Genomic DNA, 16,280 nt, shown 5'->3' with positions numbered 1-16,280 from the left:
GGATTTGGTATAGGATTAGATCTCCCAGAAATGCACGTCGTGCGACCATTCATGTTATATAGTTTCCTTTCTTTCTCCTTACCCATCACAGCCCCAAACTGGGGTTGTTTGCAGGTCGATGAGAAGTTCACATGTGAACTCATATGTTCTTGACTTTTTTGTTCTAATGTTCTTATTATCTTATCTTCCTCATATTTTCTCAGTGCGTGCCCAGAACTTGGGTTCGAATCGGATAAAAACGTTCAAAAGAGGGTTTAGTCCTATCCTTGTGAAAGCTTCTTTTGGAGATGGGAAGAATGGACAAAAGGTGGAGGCCAAACGTAGCGTTTTTTCTTCCACTAATTTGCTGGACTACATGCTTTATCCACCTTTAACGGAAAAAATCTTTTACCCCGATGGTGCCGGTGCGTTGACATCAGCATGCACTAGTGGATAGGGGGTAGAAAAGTTGGGGGAAGGAAGTTTCTCCGTGGTCTATAGGGGAGGGAAGGATCGAAGCCGATTGCAATCAAGTCTTTTCGGTCAGGAGCGCCTGCCGAAGCCATGGCGCGTTGAATTTCACGCGTTAGTAATTTGAAAGTCAGAAGTTTGCATCTAGCAAAGTAACATGTGGATACACCAAATCTGATTCAAATTCTCCGAACCAGAGCACATAATGAAGAAAACAACACAAGCATGGTTTTTACATCTGTTTAGAAGCTTGATATTTATTGAGTAACGAAGGGTAGAGACCTCGTCCAGGACAATCCGGGTCATTTCATCAATGTCGAAAGGTTTCTTCTTTAGGTCTACGAAGCCTGTGTTCTGACGTGCAAAAGCCCTTGCCTGAAACAAAAACAAAGCTGAAATCAGATAGGACATGCTAATTGGGTAAACTAAGAATGAATTAACATGGATTAACATTGTCACATTGAATAAAGAAGGAAACTCAGTGACGATGCCATGTGCAAAAATAAAGGTGCATCCACAAATGCTTATTCATGAATACGGACCTCGGCATGCACATCCACACGGTACATGAGCAGATGAACACATGCACACACAACCGCACATGAAGGTCCACTCCTACCCACCCACACAACAGCAAACACACCCACACACATTATCCAAGCCGTGTCAAATACACATTATTTAATTGTTACAAGTGTTAACTTACAAACAGAAATAGATGCACCTTGCAACAGTAAGATAAATTAACCAGGAAAGGTACCTGGGACTATCCACTATAACATATCTTGTTATTTAAAGAAGTAGTTGCCATTCAAGTGTTTTTCCCGCGAACATTGGGATGATCTCGCCAAATGCAAAGGAGAAAGATTCTGGGACAACCCATGGATTCTTTTTTAAAGTAATCTTCGATTTGTTCCTCGGAAGCCCATAGAAATCTGGTCCGTTAAAGCTAGTAAAGGCTTCTAGCTTGTCAAGTGCCCCTGCCTATCAATACGGAACTGCTATCAGCCATATACTTATTCGCATATGTTACCATTTAGGTAGCAAAAACCAATGCCAAATAATTTGATCACAAAGATTAATGATGTGTCCATCAACAAGACAGAGAATGTATGGACCTAAACACAAGTTGACCAAATCCATATGAATTTCAGCACCAGACTATCGAATTTAAGGGTAACATGCATCTTTTAATCCTCAATACCTACTAGGAGAAAATTGATTCGAGTAGAGAACAGCTTCAATATAATACTGCTAACATATGGACCAGATAAGAGAAGGCTTTCTTTCAATGGCCAGATCCAGTGAAATGACACACCAACATAATATTAAAACACTAGCTCAGGCTAAGCTTGCCAACTGAGATTCAAAAGGTTAACATATAATTAGTGATTTTATGAATCAGTTGTTAGGTAAGTATAAAATGAGGTAATTAGGGTTTTCTCTCAATGCTCTATAAATAGAGCTCTTATGCGATAGATCATCAAGTCTTTGAGTAAATATATAGTCATTGTGTCCTTCCTCTCTTCTTCTATCTTCAGATTCTAATACTTTTACAGAAGAAATAACTATTCCTGCAAGCTACAAGGACAAGCCAGGACTTCAACTAGGAAGTGCATATGGCTGTGCTACAGAAAAGTTCCAGACATGAACACAATGCAAACATTCTCAGTTACACTGCTTATGTTTTTTCTCCTACTTTCTTCAATCGAATAACTACTCTTAAATTATATGGCATTGGAGAATAGGTGCATGTAGCGTTGCTGATTTTAGTGTATCTAACCTGACCTGAGACCTTCGACTGATAGAAGTACAATATAAGTATTAAATCTGATTAATGTAGCAGTTGGAATTATAGAGATCTTTAATTTTCAGCAACCAAATTATTTTTGATAAACAAGCTTGAAGACTTTCACATGTCAACAGCAAAATTTACTATGACATCCTTCAAGGAGTTTATATTCAAGAATGATATGAAATCTCACAAACAAATCAAAAGGCTGAGATGTATCAAACTGATACCAGCTAGAAGCAAAAAATTTCACATTAGACAATATCCTAGCTTTACAAATCATCATACAAAAGGAGCAAGACCAAATCCTCTTCTTCTTTTTTCCGTCATAGGCTGTAATATGACTGAAAGAAAATTATGAGAGGTCAAATATCAATAAGGATATTCTTAGCAGCATCCACATCACAAACGAAACATCATTCTAAGGGCACGCAAAGCACATGAGTACTCCGATCAACATTAGAAAGATGGGAAAGTACCTCTTCAAAGACCTTAGCATAAAGCGACAAAGCAACTGGAGCATTGTAGATACCAGCACATCCACAAGGACACTCCTTCCTTCGTTTCTCGTGGGGAGCACTATCAGTTCCTAGGAAGAATTTTTTACTTCCACTAGTCACAGCTGCCACGATAGCCTGTCCTAGATGGAATCAAACATAACCAAGTGAATCTCAAGAAAATAAGTTTTCTAAATATAAAATTTGGGAAAACAAATAAGCTTAAGCACACTGCTCTGCAAAAGCTCATGCCAGTATCGATCAGAACGAAGAACTACACATGATTTGGGGATTTTGAGCATGATCTGTAATTGATGCAAATTCAGGAAGGGAAGATCGCTCAGCAATTAATATACTTCAATAGGCCTATCAGACTTTGAATTTCAAACCAGCGTGTAGCCCATCATTAAATGTCAAGGCTACTTAAGATTGCTAAGCAAGACCAAAAGGTAAGAGATCGGTGAAGTTATATGGTAGCAGCAGCAGCATATAAAAATATTCACTTACTGTGCGTCTCTCTTTTTAGTACAGGAAGGCAGTAATTATGTGGCTGCAATCCTCCCTGGAATATAGAGTTCCTATTCAAGAGAAGATGCTGTGGAGTAACTGTAGCCGCTATAAATCCTGAAAAATTATACAGATTCAGATTTCACTCTCTTATTCTTCAGTTCTTTATATTTTTTTGTCAGGAGAGGGCTGGGGGTAAAGTAAAAGGTTGCTGTTTTGAACATCAGCCTCCAAGTGGGAGATTATTCAAGTCTGATAAAGGAAAGTAATATTAAAGCAGTGAGCCTTTTAATGCTGATGGCATATATGTGATCTTCACGTTAAAGCAAAGAAAAAAATACCACTGCTAACGGCATACATGTAATTTCCATTATAACTCTGTATGCCCTAGACTCCTACTATATATTGGAGCAATCTCTTTCATAGTCGTAACTTGTAATTTATACTAATACTGATAGTGAAGAGATTGCCTAGTATGTAACCTGCCATAAATTGGCATTGTACCTTCTTTGCTAGACTCAACAAATCTAACAGCATCAGATGTTGTGATGTGCTCCATCACGATCTTCAGCTGTGGAAGTTTGTGGATTAAAGGCTGCAAAACAGTTTCAATAAAGACCTTTTCCCGATCAAAAATGTCCACAGCAGCATCTGTAACCTCCCCATGGACCTGCAAGTAGCATCCAAAGCATTTCTAAGCGAGAATGGCAACTTGTCTAGTCAATGTACCACCATAATGAAAGGTGTAAAAAGGCATATTGTATAACGACTTACTAAAAACATGGATAGAAAAGGCGCCCATTAATTTAACAATCCCTACAGCATTTTCATCCAAGAAGCAGCATAAACCTTAACAAAGAAAGGACCTTTGGATACAAATGACCAATACATAAAACTACCAAACCGTATAATATTATGTCAGATTTCACCTAATCTCACATTAGCTCTCACTGTTCCTCTTCCAAAGACATGATAAAATGTTTAGTTCTCTTAAAACTTGATCATTCTCCAGTTTAATTTGCAGCAGGCATACCACACTACAATCCATTATGTGTAACAAGCCCGAAATCTTGATGAGAAAGTCACGGCAATAGAGCTAACAACCATTGATTTTGAATAAACAAGTTACCAGCAAAGGTATGTCTTGCTTGACCATTTCCTCAAGGACAGGAAGGCACTTTCCTAGAAGATCGGTAACACCATCCTGAGAATTTGTAGTAGCACCAGCTGGGTACAGCTTTACTGCAAACACAGCACCACTCTGTCCTGCTTATGCAATTAGTATCATCACTGCCTATGGAATAACACTAAAGAATAACAAATTTAACTCCAAAAAAAAGAAAAGAGAGAGAAGAAGCAAATGACACTCTTTTATCTTCTGTAAAATTATATTCTGAACTCTGAACGTCAATGAAACTGCTAGCAAAGAGATATTGCAGAAAGGAATCCTCTCAATCGTGAAAAAGATGGAAGAGAAAAGGATAGGAGCTATCAAAAGGACAAAACCGTCAGAAAAAAATTATTTATGCTTGGCAAACCAAATAACTCAATTCCATTAAGTTGCCAACCAAGACAAGCTCAACAAGTACCAAAAATCAACTTTCACGAGTGCACTCTACCTGTATTGCATTATAGAAATCTATCAGCCTCTGACTAATTTGCCTTTTTATCATCTTACTAATTAAAAGCAGGCAAATAGTTTCTTCATCAAAATTGTACAAACTTACATTAGGAAAAAAAAATTTCAACAAGCAAATTAATAAAAAAAAAAATTGATTACTTGATCATGCTCAACTTGAATCATAATCCAGTGTCATGAGAAACTCAAATAACAAAGACCAAACAGGGTTAACTACAATGGTCATGAGCATGACATCCTCAATAAACTTCAAATCTCTTAGATAGTAGAGCAGAGAAAACTTCAAGTCAAATAGTGTACATATATAGCTTCAATTAGAAATGAGGAGCTGCTCTGAATCTGGATGCAATGTGTAACTTACGGGCTAGTTTGATCTCATCAGGTTTTGTGGAATCCGTCAAGTAAAGTGTCATGAGAGGGGTAAAGTTGCTGCTGGCTGGCAATGCTCTCGTGATGGATTCCCGATAGGCCACTGCAGCAGATGTGGTAGTGACAGGAGGCCTCAAATTTGGCATCACTATAGCCCTTCCAAAATGACTCGCACTGGAGACATAGAAAATTCCAGACACAAGAAGGTGACATCAGGCAGCTAGCTCAAAAGATCCGGGGACACCTCCCATCGTGCAATACTTTTTTATTGACTGGAGAACATATGCATACGATTTTTGCTAATCCACCAAAGAAATATAGCTAAAAATAGATGACCTGTGAGGGAGAACAGCATCAAGAAGACTCCCATCACGAAGGTGAAGGTGCCAATCATCAGGCTGCGTTAGAGTCAACTCCATCTTGGTTCCTTTTGATTTTGACAGATAATGCCCTTCAATTTTAGCCGAATTGAACTTCAGCACCTATGATGCATGTGAATATCTTCATAAATTCAGGACAACCTAAAAAGAAATAAATGTGTAGGTCCGTAAGGAAGCTTGAAATAGCAGAATTAGCAGTGAGGTTCAAAATGAACTAGAATTAAAGTTTGAAGTCAATTCTAATGCCATGAAATGCTTATAAGTTACAATAAAAGAAAAAATTCTTATACCATAAAATTCAGAAATCCGATGAATGACCTCTAAAGCATGTACTCAATACACTTCGCATGACATTTTACTGATCCAGTTGATCACTCTAACATGTAGCCATTTACACGTATAACTTCCATCATTAAGTAGCTATCGCCCAACAAAATATCATCAAGTAGCTTCAAAATTAAAAAGCCATCTATTCAGAATGAAAGCAACAAAGAAATTTCAAGCTCATCAATTGTAGTCAGGCAATAGTGGGTGGAAGAACACACATTCAACTGCATTTAGCTCAATGAAATACTCAGCTGTAGTATCAAATCGAAGCTAAATAGCATTTGAACCTAACGTCGAGGTAAAGGTGAAGAAAACCGTCATGTGAACAAGTCAACAAGCAAGTATAAACTTTGGACTCTGGATTCAAGAAATGGAAATTAAGCATATTATCAAGGATAATGTCGCCAGTGATCCCTGTACACTGGCAGGGTATTCAAAATCACCCCTCTACTTTTTCTTTGTTCAAAATAGTCCTACTTTTTAAAATGGTTCAGCGTTCATCCCAGAACTGTTCCGCTGACGGTCACAAAAAAAGTACCTATTATGAACAAATAAATGGAAGGACTATTGGTCAACCATTTTTAAAAGTACAAGGACATTTTCGGAAAAAAAAAAGTAGGAGGACGACTTTGAATTTTGAGCAAAAGGACGGGGATTAATGCCATCAAGAGAGAATTGGCAACTTAGAATAAATCCTCTGTATTCACTGAAGTACATTCCTAACAGCAATCACGGTATTTTGCATAAAGACCATACAAAGAACGAAGTATGTTCTACAGGGGAGGAGTTGTGCCTACATAGCATGGTAGGTACAGTGTCTTTATCATTCCAACGCTGCCGAACTATAGCCTCTTCAGAATTTGAGACGTTAGGAAAGCTCCAACCGAAATTCCTAGAAACAAGAAATATGTATATTAGGGTGCAAACCAGACTACCGCATCGAAAGCAAACTGAATCTCGCAGAACAGCACAAACCCACATCAAAAGCTATACATTAAACAGACCCACGCATGGAAATAGCATAAGTCGCTTGCAATGCCCTTCTTAGGCAGAACCCACATTCACAACCTTTCTCAGCGGAATAATTTCAAGCACGTGGCGTGCAACTGCACAAGTGCACGTACCGAGTGAACAAAGATAGCCCAGTCGCGCAACCAACAGCATCATAGCGCAACGTATCATATGCCCATTTCCCCCACTCGCGCAAGCACGCAAAAGAACAGGGCAAGAGGAGGACCCAAAAGAGAAAAACGAGGCAGTGGAACGAGCGAAGTCCGAGTCGAGACTCACACTCTTGCTTCAACCGAACGCCTCAGTTGCGTTCGGATTCGCACAGGAGAAGGCGCACGCGAGCCCAGCTGAAAGCGAACGGAAGAGCCACTGGTGATGGGAATCAAATTCTGCGGATCCTCAGCTCACCCTCCAGTCGACATCGGCGGTTGATATACTTAGGACGTAAGCGGTTTCAAGTTGTTTCACCTTAAACCTGGAATCCGAGGATTTCTCATTTTTGGAACCTGTAACTGCTCATAGAAATCTAGAACTTGGAATCCGGATAGGTTTCAGGATCTAACAGATTTTTTTTTAAAATTTCATTTTTAGTTAAACAAAACAAAAATGAACGCAAAAATACTGAACAAGCTTATCATTCATCAAAGAAAATATAAAATACTAGTTTTTCTGGCATTACGATTTAAATAAATATAATTAAAATGAAAAGGTATTGCGTTAATCAATATTAAGGATGAGCGATTCCATATTCCACCCATGAGAATAGATTCCTCATATTTTGGAATCTGGAACCTACCCTATCACAGGTTCTAGGATCGGTTCCAAGGTCTATCCAAATTTCACATGTATTATTAATTGAACAATTACAGTAAATCATCACATTTAATGACCACCATTTACTACTATGATTCACTGACCACAACTCATATTTAGATGCACGAAAAATATGAAACATTAACAAGTCATAAAATGAAAGCTCAAATTAGTAGTTCTAGATTATATACTCATCATCTAATGCCATAAAACACCGCAGGATTACACGAAGACATAAATCAAGAAAAAACACAAAAAACTTATTCAGATTCCAGGTTCCACTTACCTAGAACCTAGAACCTAGGCCGCATACTATGGAACCTAGAACTTATAAGTTTCTATTGGTCAGATTCTCAAGTTTCAGGGTCTATCCTGAAATCATGCTCACCTCTAAATATATCCACGTTGTTCGAGGAAACGGATGCCGGCGGAGTGAAAGGATCGTCAGCAGAGGCGTTCTTGTGCATGATGATGATACGTGTGGATGGCGAGCATATTTCAAGGGTATGGTGAAATCCAACAAGGAATTAATAACGAGATGGGATTAGACAATCCAATTCAAAATATTATTTTTGAAAAATATTCAAATTCGATTATGTGAATCTATCCATTTGACAGGGAGCATTTTCTTTATTATATATAATATCTATACTGTATGAAAGAAAAACTTGCGGTTATTTTTTTATTTCCCAAAGACCTCTTTACTTAAGTTTCTATAGGGATAAGCATTTTTTCTGCTACTCGGTCCAATTCGTGAAATATTCCACCTGTTTTAATGACGAGCACCCAATATTTGGGAGATTAGTTACCTGATATCCATACGTGTTTCTATAGGTTTTACTGTAATTGATTTGTCTGGAGACATATGTTATCTTTATTTTTCCACCATGGCGCACATTTCTTGTCATTGCTCGTAGCCCTCCTTCTTCTATTTGTCTAGATGTGATCCGAGCGCTTCAAGCTCAGAGGGCAATGCTCTATTTGAAGATGTATGGATTGCTTGGATTCGGCTAGAGAGACGAAACACGGGGCAGCGTTGATAACCTCGATCCTGTCGACACTCTACAAAATCTTAACACAACATAACCTCATCTGTTATCCTCATACTCTGTTTTATCAGTTAAAAAGTGAACTTTTACCAATGAATAAACATGCTTTACTATAATTTGAACTTGTTTTTCCACCTATCTTTGTAATTATTTCAGGTTTCAGGAGTTCGAAAACAAAAATTATCTAGGATTTCACAGTTATTCCAATAATAAAGTAACAATAAATCATTGTTTTTTTTTTAAGATTTTGGTGCGTTCAACTCTGCTTTTGTTCCAATATCAGCTCGATGGGAATTCATTGTTGTAATAACAAAGAAAGAAGATCGAAACTTGCTGTTATCGCTTGGAAACTTTAGGTCCTTTCAGAGTCTAGATTCTAGCTATTTTTATGTAAAGAGCAGACAGTTGCATGTTTTGAGTTTCTACGGACCTTACACTGCAGAAGAACCCTAAGGACCTTACAACCTGAACCATAAGCATGAAAACTAGTCGGGTCCATATAGCTGCGGAGGCAAAGCCTCTGAATAGAAGTGATTAGTACTTCAAACCTCTTTCAAAATCTCAAAATGGCTCGTCTCATCATCTTGCAAGATAGGGCCACAAATAAGACGGCCATGGCCAACTCGATGATATGCTCGAACTCGAGAGACTTGCAACACGTTTTTTTGTGCGTGTTCTAAGGTCCATATTTCACGGGAAGCACAGGGCTTCAAAACAGTCTGATGGTGGACTGATGAAGCTGCAAGTGATTCTCTTGTCAAATTCCCTCCTTTTCCTGTTGATTGACCTTTGTTGATGTTTTCTTGTAGTGTTCTGTGTTCCTTTTGATTATTATCAGGAAGATGGTCAGAAAAATCTCATGTTTTTGTCTATGATGTCATCCTGTTTGGATTAATAACCAAGAGAGTGTATACAGAGGACGACAGAATAAACATTGGGCCTTTCATTTGTGAACGGGCTAAGAGGTGAGTATAAAATCAAGGAAGCAGAGCAGATCTGAAAGGCCCAGGTTTTCACCAGTGCACCGCATACTTGAGATCGAACCTTATTTCAGACATTATGATGGAATCAGAAAGCCCAAGGCAATCTCCCTTGAACTTTCAGCTTTGCCAAGACCAACATTTGGCCAAAGGAGTCTCAAAAAAATTTGTCAAATTACCCCAAATTTTACCTAAGGGGCTTTGGAGGCCTTTTAGAAAAGCTGAACCAAACACAGCCTTACTAAGTTAGCAATACAATGTTTGGATGCGGATCCGAAGGCGCCCCAAGGTGAAACGATCAATTAAAATTACTGATGAATCTCTACAAATTGAAAATTGCCTGAGGAAGGAAGAATTCTACTTTCTAAGGATGTGGAACAAGAAATACAAGATATAATCTAAAGATGTTGGATTGATACAACCTATAAATGGATCCACTTAATATCTTATGCTTATGGCAAATCACTTGATAAAGAGTGTTAATTATTTATCTAAATCTTCGAGTTTCATTACATTAAACACTGAGATTAGGTTTAGAAATAACAGAGACATTGTCAGTTGGGCGACATCCGACATCAACTTAATACAATTTTATATCTTCGATCCATGAAAATAAGCTTAATTAACTAAAAGTTCTCTTTGTACAATTTAAGGCAGGAAATTACTAAAAAAGTCATAAATCTATTGCAATTATGCTAATTTAGTTCTAAACTTTTTTTTTCTAACTGAGTCCTAAACATTTTGCATTTATACCAATTTAGTCCATTCAGTCAATTTTGGTCAATCGGCGCTAAGGTGGCACGACCGGCGCTAACGTGGCACGACCAATGCTAACGTGACACGGCAGGCGCCGACGTGGACAATTTTTAATAATATTTTTATTTTTTTTCTTTTCTTTCTTTTTTTATCTTCCTTCTTCCTCTTGTCGGCGAGGTCAACCCCACCGTCTTTGGGTGAGGGCAAGCTCACCTAGCCACTGATGAGGTCGACCTCACCGGCCCTCACCTATGGCTGGTTGCCTTGGTCTGGTAACTAGCCAAAGGAAGAAGGAAGAAAAAAACAAAAGGAAAGGAAAAAAGAAAATATAATTAAAAATTTGAAAAAATATTAAAATATTATTTAAAATTGTCCACGTCGGCGTTGGCCGCACCACATCACCACCGATCGTGCCACGTCAGCAATGGCCGGCCAAAATTGACCGGATGGATCAAATTAACACAAATACAAAAGATTTATGACTCAATTAGTGAAAAATAAAGGTTTATAATTGAATTTGCACCATTGCAATAGATTTAGGACTTTTTCTTATAATCCTCCCAATTTTTATCATGATTTTTACTTACAGAAGACCTTGTTAGCTCTGATTTATCATTCGACCGGAGTCTCTACATCTATTCATTCAATTATCGAAGAAAAGTAACTGCCTCCCCAATTTGCGGCAACCTCATCGTCTGCACAAAATCACCCCAAATCCAACTCATCTTGGCTTAAGACAAGAGGTGGTTAACAAAGTTCCTGCACTTCGGATTCGACGCCCACGTAAGCCTGGAAATGAACAGACCTTTTCTTTTTTATCACGTAGAAAAGCACAAGCATTTCAGCCCAAACCTTTTTCTATCTCGTAAAAAAGCACCAACTTGCAATCGATTCCAAATCCAGTCCGTTTTCACATTTCTGTCCATTAGTGCTGTTAAAGATGCGATGTGTTATTTCATGTGTATTTAGTGACTCATGTCTATGTTGACTTAGAAGGATCACACGTAATCTGAAAGCTTCCCCCTTTCTCGGACGCTATCGATTGTGAGTTCAAGGTTCCAATGCATGCAAGGATGAAACAATTAGTTTAATATGAAAAGCTTCCACATACAAACTTTAGGGGGATCCTACACCTTTTTTTTTTTGAAAAATTCAACTAAAATTTTATTTTTCATGAAGTTGCATATAAATTAAATGCCAATGTCGATATTGTTAACTCGTTCTATTCCAATAATGGGAGTTAGAACTGATGAACCAAACACATGATAAACTCACTCGACATATACAATTTTTGGTTTGGAACTCTATTGGTGGCTTTTAAGTCCGCCGTCAAACGCTAGGGCTCAACATTGGACGGGCGGTGGAAACTACCAAGCTGGAGTATGGCCGGGGAAGAGGGAATTTTCGGAGGAGTAGTGAAAGGAGTAGAGATCGGAAATTAAGAATACCAACGGCGAAAGCATGCCAGGCCGACATTGACACCGAGAGACGAAAGCTAGGGGGCGAATGGGATTCCTTACACTAACCTGCACGCTATGAAACTTGTCTATTTCGAACGATATGGGAATGTCCTCCTAGGAAAAGCGTTAAAAGCCTCAATTTGCGGCTTGTTGTGGCCTAGTCACGAGCACTTGTCTCTGTGCTAAGGTCTTGCTTGCGCAATTGGCGAGGATGTCGAGGGTGTCCCTTAGTGCATGTTCTTTCCTTAGCTTTCACCAATACCCACGACGAAACTTCACGTGAAACCTAACCTTGAATTAACATTTAATTAGAGCAGCGTAATTAGTCATTCTTGGCAACATAATTACGTGAAGAGGCCGGTATTTTTGTGCTCGTAATTCTTCGATGCGAGGGAAAAAAAATTAATGTAGGAGAAAATTACTGAAATTCCCGGGTCAGTTAATTCCGAATTTGGCAGTAATTAAATTTGAGAATTATGCCAATAATGACGATCTGTATTGCAATCTAACCCTTTTAAAATTTTCGAATGTGCTTTAATTTTAATTAGGACGAAAACTAATATTTGTTTAGCAAAGGGACTGAATTTTCCGCATCGAAAATAATTCGCAGAGCTTCTTTTGTGATGTTTCACAGTTTAGGCTCTAAATTTAACTTCATACTTGAAGAGTTTTTCTTCTTCTTTTGAGTAATCTATTGGGGGCTCTAAGAAAAAGTCATTTGTTAATCAAGAACATGAAATAACAACGTTCATATAAACGAAAACCCTTAAGACTTTAGACCCCTAATTCTAGCTAAACAGCCCAAAAGAATAAATTAAACCGAGCCAAACCACGCCAAATTTAACTTCAATTAGCTACCAATAAGCAAACTAACTCCAAGAGCGATCATAAGACCGACGCCACCCGCCCAAGGAAGCCCCACTTTCGAAGCCGAGGAATGCGACGGGGCCGGCACGGGAGCCTCCGCATCCGACGGGCCCGCACCGGCCGGATGCGGCGGCGTTCCCGCCGGGGCATCTGACCGAGGAGTCGGCGAAGCCGGAGGTCGGGCCACGGGAGGCACCGGGGACGGGGTTGGGGCGCCGCTGTGAGTCTTGTCCCGGACGGCCAGGACGACCACGATGAGCCTCTGGCCGGCATTGCACCTGTCGGCGATGCCACTGATGAAGAAGAAGGGGCCGGAGCGGTCGAACCTGAACCTGGAGCCGCCGTCGGTGAGGGAGACGAGAGGATTGCTGGTGTCGCAGGAATTGTAGGCGTCCTTGGTCACCAGCAGGACGGAGTCGTTCCCTTTTTCGTACTTGAAAACTACAAAAACAAGCAGACAAACATCATCTAAATTCAAGAAAACGTATGACATTACATGTAGCCCTTAACATAGAGAGAGAAAGTGAGAGATTACAGAGAGTGTCGTTGACTTGGAACCGGTTCCTCTCAGCCCAGTGATTGTATCCCTCGGAAGGGTTTTGCACCCAGCCATCTTTGCCACCCACATGGAACAGCCAGGCTTCAGAACAAGTTGCGAACCACAGCATCACCGCCGCGAACAACAACGCGACTAATCTTGCAGACTCCATTACAGACTGGTGATCAAAGCTAGCTCACACACACACACAGAAAGAGAGAGAGAGAGAGAGAGAGAGAGAGAGAGAGTATGAACAAGTTGGTGACTGGTGAAGATGGGGTATGGCAGGAGAAGGAGATGCACACATGTATATATAGAGAGAGAGCGCTGAGAGAGGAGGAGGATTCATACCATCTTTCGTGAGGTTACCGTTGAGAGCGAAAGGCATGCAAGAAAAATGCGAAGATAATGCCGTGGAGAGAAGAGGAGGAGGATCCTCGTTTGGTAGACCTTTGGCCTCTACTCGCCTTATTAACTATAGCATGCGTTATCTCTTCTTCTCCTTTAATTTTTTTTTGTCCCCTCCCCCCCTAATTATTTCGACGCTTTGACCACAAAAAAAATTATTTATTTCGACACGTGGGCGCTCGCCAATGACTCAACGGCCACCCCACAAAAAGTTCATTGTTTTTTTGAAAAAAAAAACACTAATGAAATCGCATTATTAGGGTTTTCATTATAGCCTTTGTTCTCCGGACCTTTTTTGACTCAATAAATTAAAGAAATTCATTGCACCCACATTCTCAATTTTTTCCAACCAGCCGTTTCGGGAACCCTTCAACGGTACAATCGAAATCGAGGAATTTTAATGTTGTCATTAACATTATCGAAGGGTGGTACTAAATTCCCTAAACGTAACTAAAGCCGGGGGTCACATCTTCTCGATGAACTAGGCGAAGCTAAGTGTTTCATGGCAATTGCGTGAGGTGTTTGAAAGGCTTGGAAGGAAAGCTTCCCAACACACTCCCACCTTCTTTCCAGTCATACCCTAGGGTGGTGTTAAAGAGTGATGTGGGTGAAACACTATTGTTTAATCCAATTTATGTAGTCATTTGATCATGATTATCGTGCCACGGTGGTGGTGCAATTGGCAAATTCATGTACATCAACTACTAAGATGCCCGTGCATGGAAAACGGGTTCAAGACTATATACACACACACCTCAAGTTGATTATTGGATATGCTAAATGTTGAACGGTATTTTGTCTCGATCACTTTACAAAGTTCATCGTAATTGCTTATAATTTTTCTATCAATTAGGCCAAACAAATACCCATTTATCTGATATTTCTTGACAAAGCAACACCTTAATGGTGCGAAGTCTTAGTTAGAATTACCAAATGTAGCTAAGCTGATTAGATAACAATCCAATGTTTATTTATCTCATCTTTCTTGTCGAAATAACACCTAGGTACATATTTATCTTTTATATAACTTTTTTGAAATCACTAATAATATAAGATTATTTTTAAAGTATGTGCCATTGATTCTTTGTGATTACGAATAGCTCTTGTATTGGGAAAATTACCAAAAAAATATTAAATTTACTGCACTTATGCCAATTTAGTTTTTAATCTTTTGACAATTTACCAATATAGTTTATCTGATCAATTTTGGCCAGAAATCACTGATGTGGATGCCGGCCGTCTTACGCACCGACACTAACATTAACAATTTTTACAATTTTTTTAAAAAGTATTGAAATTTAATTTTTTTTTTCTTTTTTTCTTTTCTTTTTTCTTTTTTTTTCCTTTATTGCAGTGCGGCAACCCTCGCCAAAGAAAGGCCCGCCTAGTCGCCTTTGGCCAATGAGGGCGATCCTCGCTCGATTTGGCCACGCCACATGAGACAACTGACGCTGATTAAACCGCCATGTCAAGGCTTTCATATCAAAATTGGCCAGAATAACTATATTGGCAAATTATCAAAAGGTTTATGATTGAATTGACATAATTGAAAAGGTTTAGGATTACATTGGCACAAGTGCAATAGGTATAAGACTTTATTAGTAATTTTCCCCTCTTGTATTCATACTTTATTATTAACTATTCGTGAAGTATAATTTATTGTGAAAATTTCTTCGAGACTTATTGAATTCGATATAATATTGAAACTCCTTCAAAACTTTACTCAAAAACTTACTGTAATGCTGAATTCAATGTTTAATCTCACCAATTATATAAAGTGCTAGGAATTATCTTTGTAAAACCATGATTATATGGAGGAACCATCACTTCCCTACGGAAAATACCAAATAATCTCGATAATTATGTTATTATTTTTAAATTTTAAATAAGGCAAGTTGAAAAAAAAAACTCAAATGCTCAAAAACAGAATTTAATTTCTATTTCAACGTAACTCTATACTTCCATCAGTAAAATTGTATTTTGATGCTCGCAAAAATCCATGCAACAAAGATGAGGACTTCATGCCAGAGTCGAATGGTATTATTTTAATTTAGTATGAATTATTTGCCTAGGCCATTTGAGCTGTCATATAAGAAATTTGATACACAAATAATAAATAATTTAAGTCATTGCCTAATTCAATGGACATGTCTTTCCACGTTCTTTATGTTAATATATTAAATATGGGAGGTTCGACGCAATTATTGATTTATTTATTTGTGCTAACTGCTTTAGGATTAGATGCCATTTACTTTACTAATGTTTGGATTATTATGCTAATTATGCAAATAAAGTAAGAGACCGACCCTTCAAATTTGATAAGAATGCACGTACGGAAAAGCCTAAGGACAAAGCTACGTTGGATTTAGTTTACGCCAGTAGTCTCGTACCTGAATTTTCTTAACATTTCAATGAGAATATAACAAATAATATTTTT

At 38.6% G+C, this 16,280-nt stretch overlaps 2 protein-coding genes across 8 annotated transcripts; both read right to left on the bottom strand.

The window, feature by feature from the left end:
• Nucleotides 1-571: 571 nt before the first annotated feature.
• LOC115685493 (dihydroorotase, mitochondrial) lies at nucleotides 572-7,446 on the bottom strand. Of its 7 annotated transcripts, none has more exons than XM_030610565.2 (10): nucleotides 7,086-7,444; nucleotides 6,759-6,853; nucleotides 5,591-5,736; nucleotides 5,247-5,428; nucleotides 4,376-4,512; nucleotides 3,751-3,916; nucleotides 3,247-3,363; nucleotides 2,722-2,882; nucleotides 1,211-1,434; nucleotides 572-825 (listed from the first exon to the last, which is right to left on the bottom strand). In XM_030610565.2, the coding sequence occupies exons 2-9, from the start codon at nucleotides 6,786-6,788 to the stop codon at nucleotides 1,243-1,245; spliced, it is 1,131 nt and encodes a 376-aa protein (XP_030466425.1). In that variant the 5' UTR covers nucleotides 6,789-6,853; nucleotides 7,086-7,444; the 3' UTR covers nucleotides 572-825; nucleotides 1,211-1,242. The 7 variants fall into 7 exon arrangements, with proteins under 7 accessions (XP_030466425.1, XP_030466424.1, XP_030466426.1 ...); XM_030610564.2 differs by having other exon boundaries at nucleotides 7,252-7,444; XM_030610566.2 differs by having other exon boundaries at nucleotides 5,591-5,775; nucleotides 7,086-7,443.
• Nucleotides 7,447-12,734: 5,288 nt separating this feature from the next.
• LOC115685549 (early nodulin-like protein 3) lies at nucleotides 12,735-13,694 on the bottom strand. The gene is made up of 2 exons (XM_030610623.2): nucleotides 13,433-13,694; nucleotides 12,735-13,338 (listed from the first exon to the last, which is right to left on the bottom strand). Exons 1-2 carry the CDS (start codon nucleotides 13,605-13,607, stop codon nucleotides 12,881-12,883), a joined length of 633 nt encoding a protein of 210 aa, XP_030466483.1. The 5' UTR covers nucleotides 13,608-13,694; the 3' UTR covers nucleotides 12,735-12,880.
• Between the last annotated feature and the right edge of the window lie 2,586 nt (nucleotides 13,695-16,280).

Source organism: Syzygium oleosum, unplaced genomic scaffold, assembly GCF_021117445.2.
Source record: "Syzygium oleosum isolate NSW1041296 unplaced genomic scaffold, Sole_v2.1 Sole_v2.10, whole genome shotgun sequence".
NCBI classification, from domain to species: domain Eukaryota; kingdom Viridiplantae; phylum Streptophyta; class Magnoliopsida; order Myrtales; family Myrtaceae; genus Syzygium; species Syzygium oleosum.
The sequence above is the reverse complement of the archived record's forward strand: the minus strand, read 5'-3'. Positions and strand labels throughout refer to the sequence as shown.

Excerpts from the sequence above, each read along its gene's own strand:
- LOC115685493 (XM_030610565.2), bottom strand. The coding sequence starts at position 6,788 with ATGATAAAGACACTGTACCTACCATGCTAT. Across the intron at positions 5,429-5,590 it reads GATGCTGTTCTCCCTCACAG|TGCGAGTCATTTTGGAAGGG; the intron begins GTCATCTATTTT and ends CTATGTCTCCAG. Across the intron at positions 2,883-3,246 it reads ACTAAAAAGAGAGACGCACA|GACAGGCTATCGTGGCAGCT; the intron begins GTAAGTGAATAT and ends GATTCCATCTAG.
- LOC115685549 (XM_030610623.2), bottom strand. The coding sequence starts at position 13,607 with ATGGAGTCTGCAAGATTAGTCGCGTTGTTGTTCGCGGCGGTGATGCTG. Across the intron at positions 13,339-13,432 it reads CCAAGTCAACGACACTCTCT|TTTTCAAGTACGAAAAAGGG; the intron begins GTAATCTCTCAC and ends TTGTTTTTGTAG.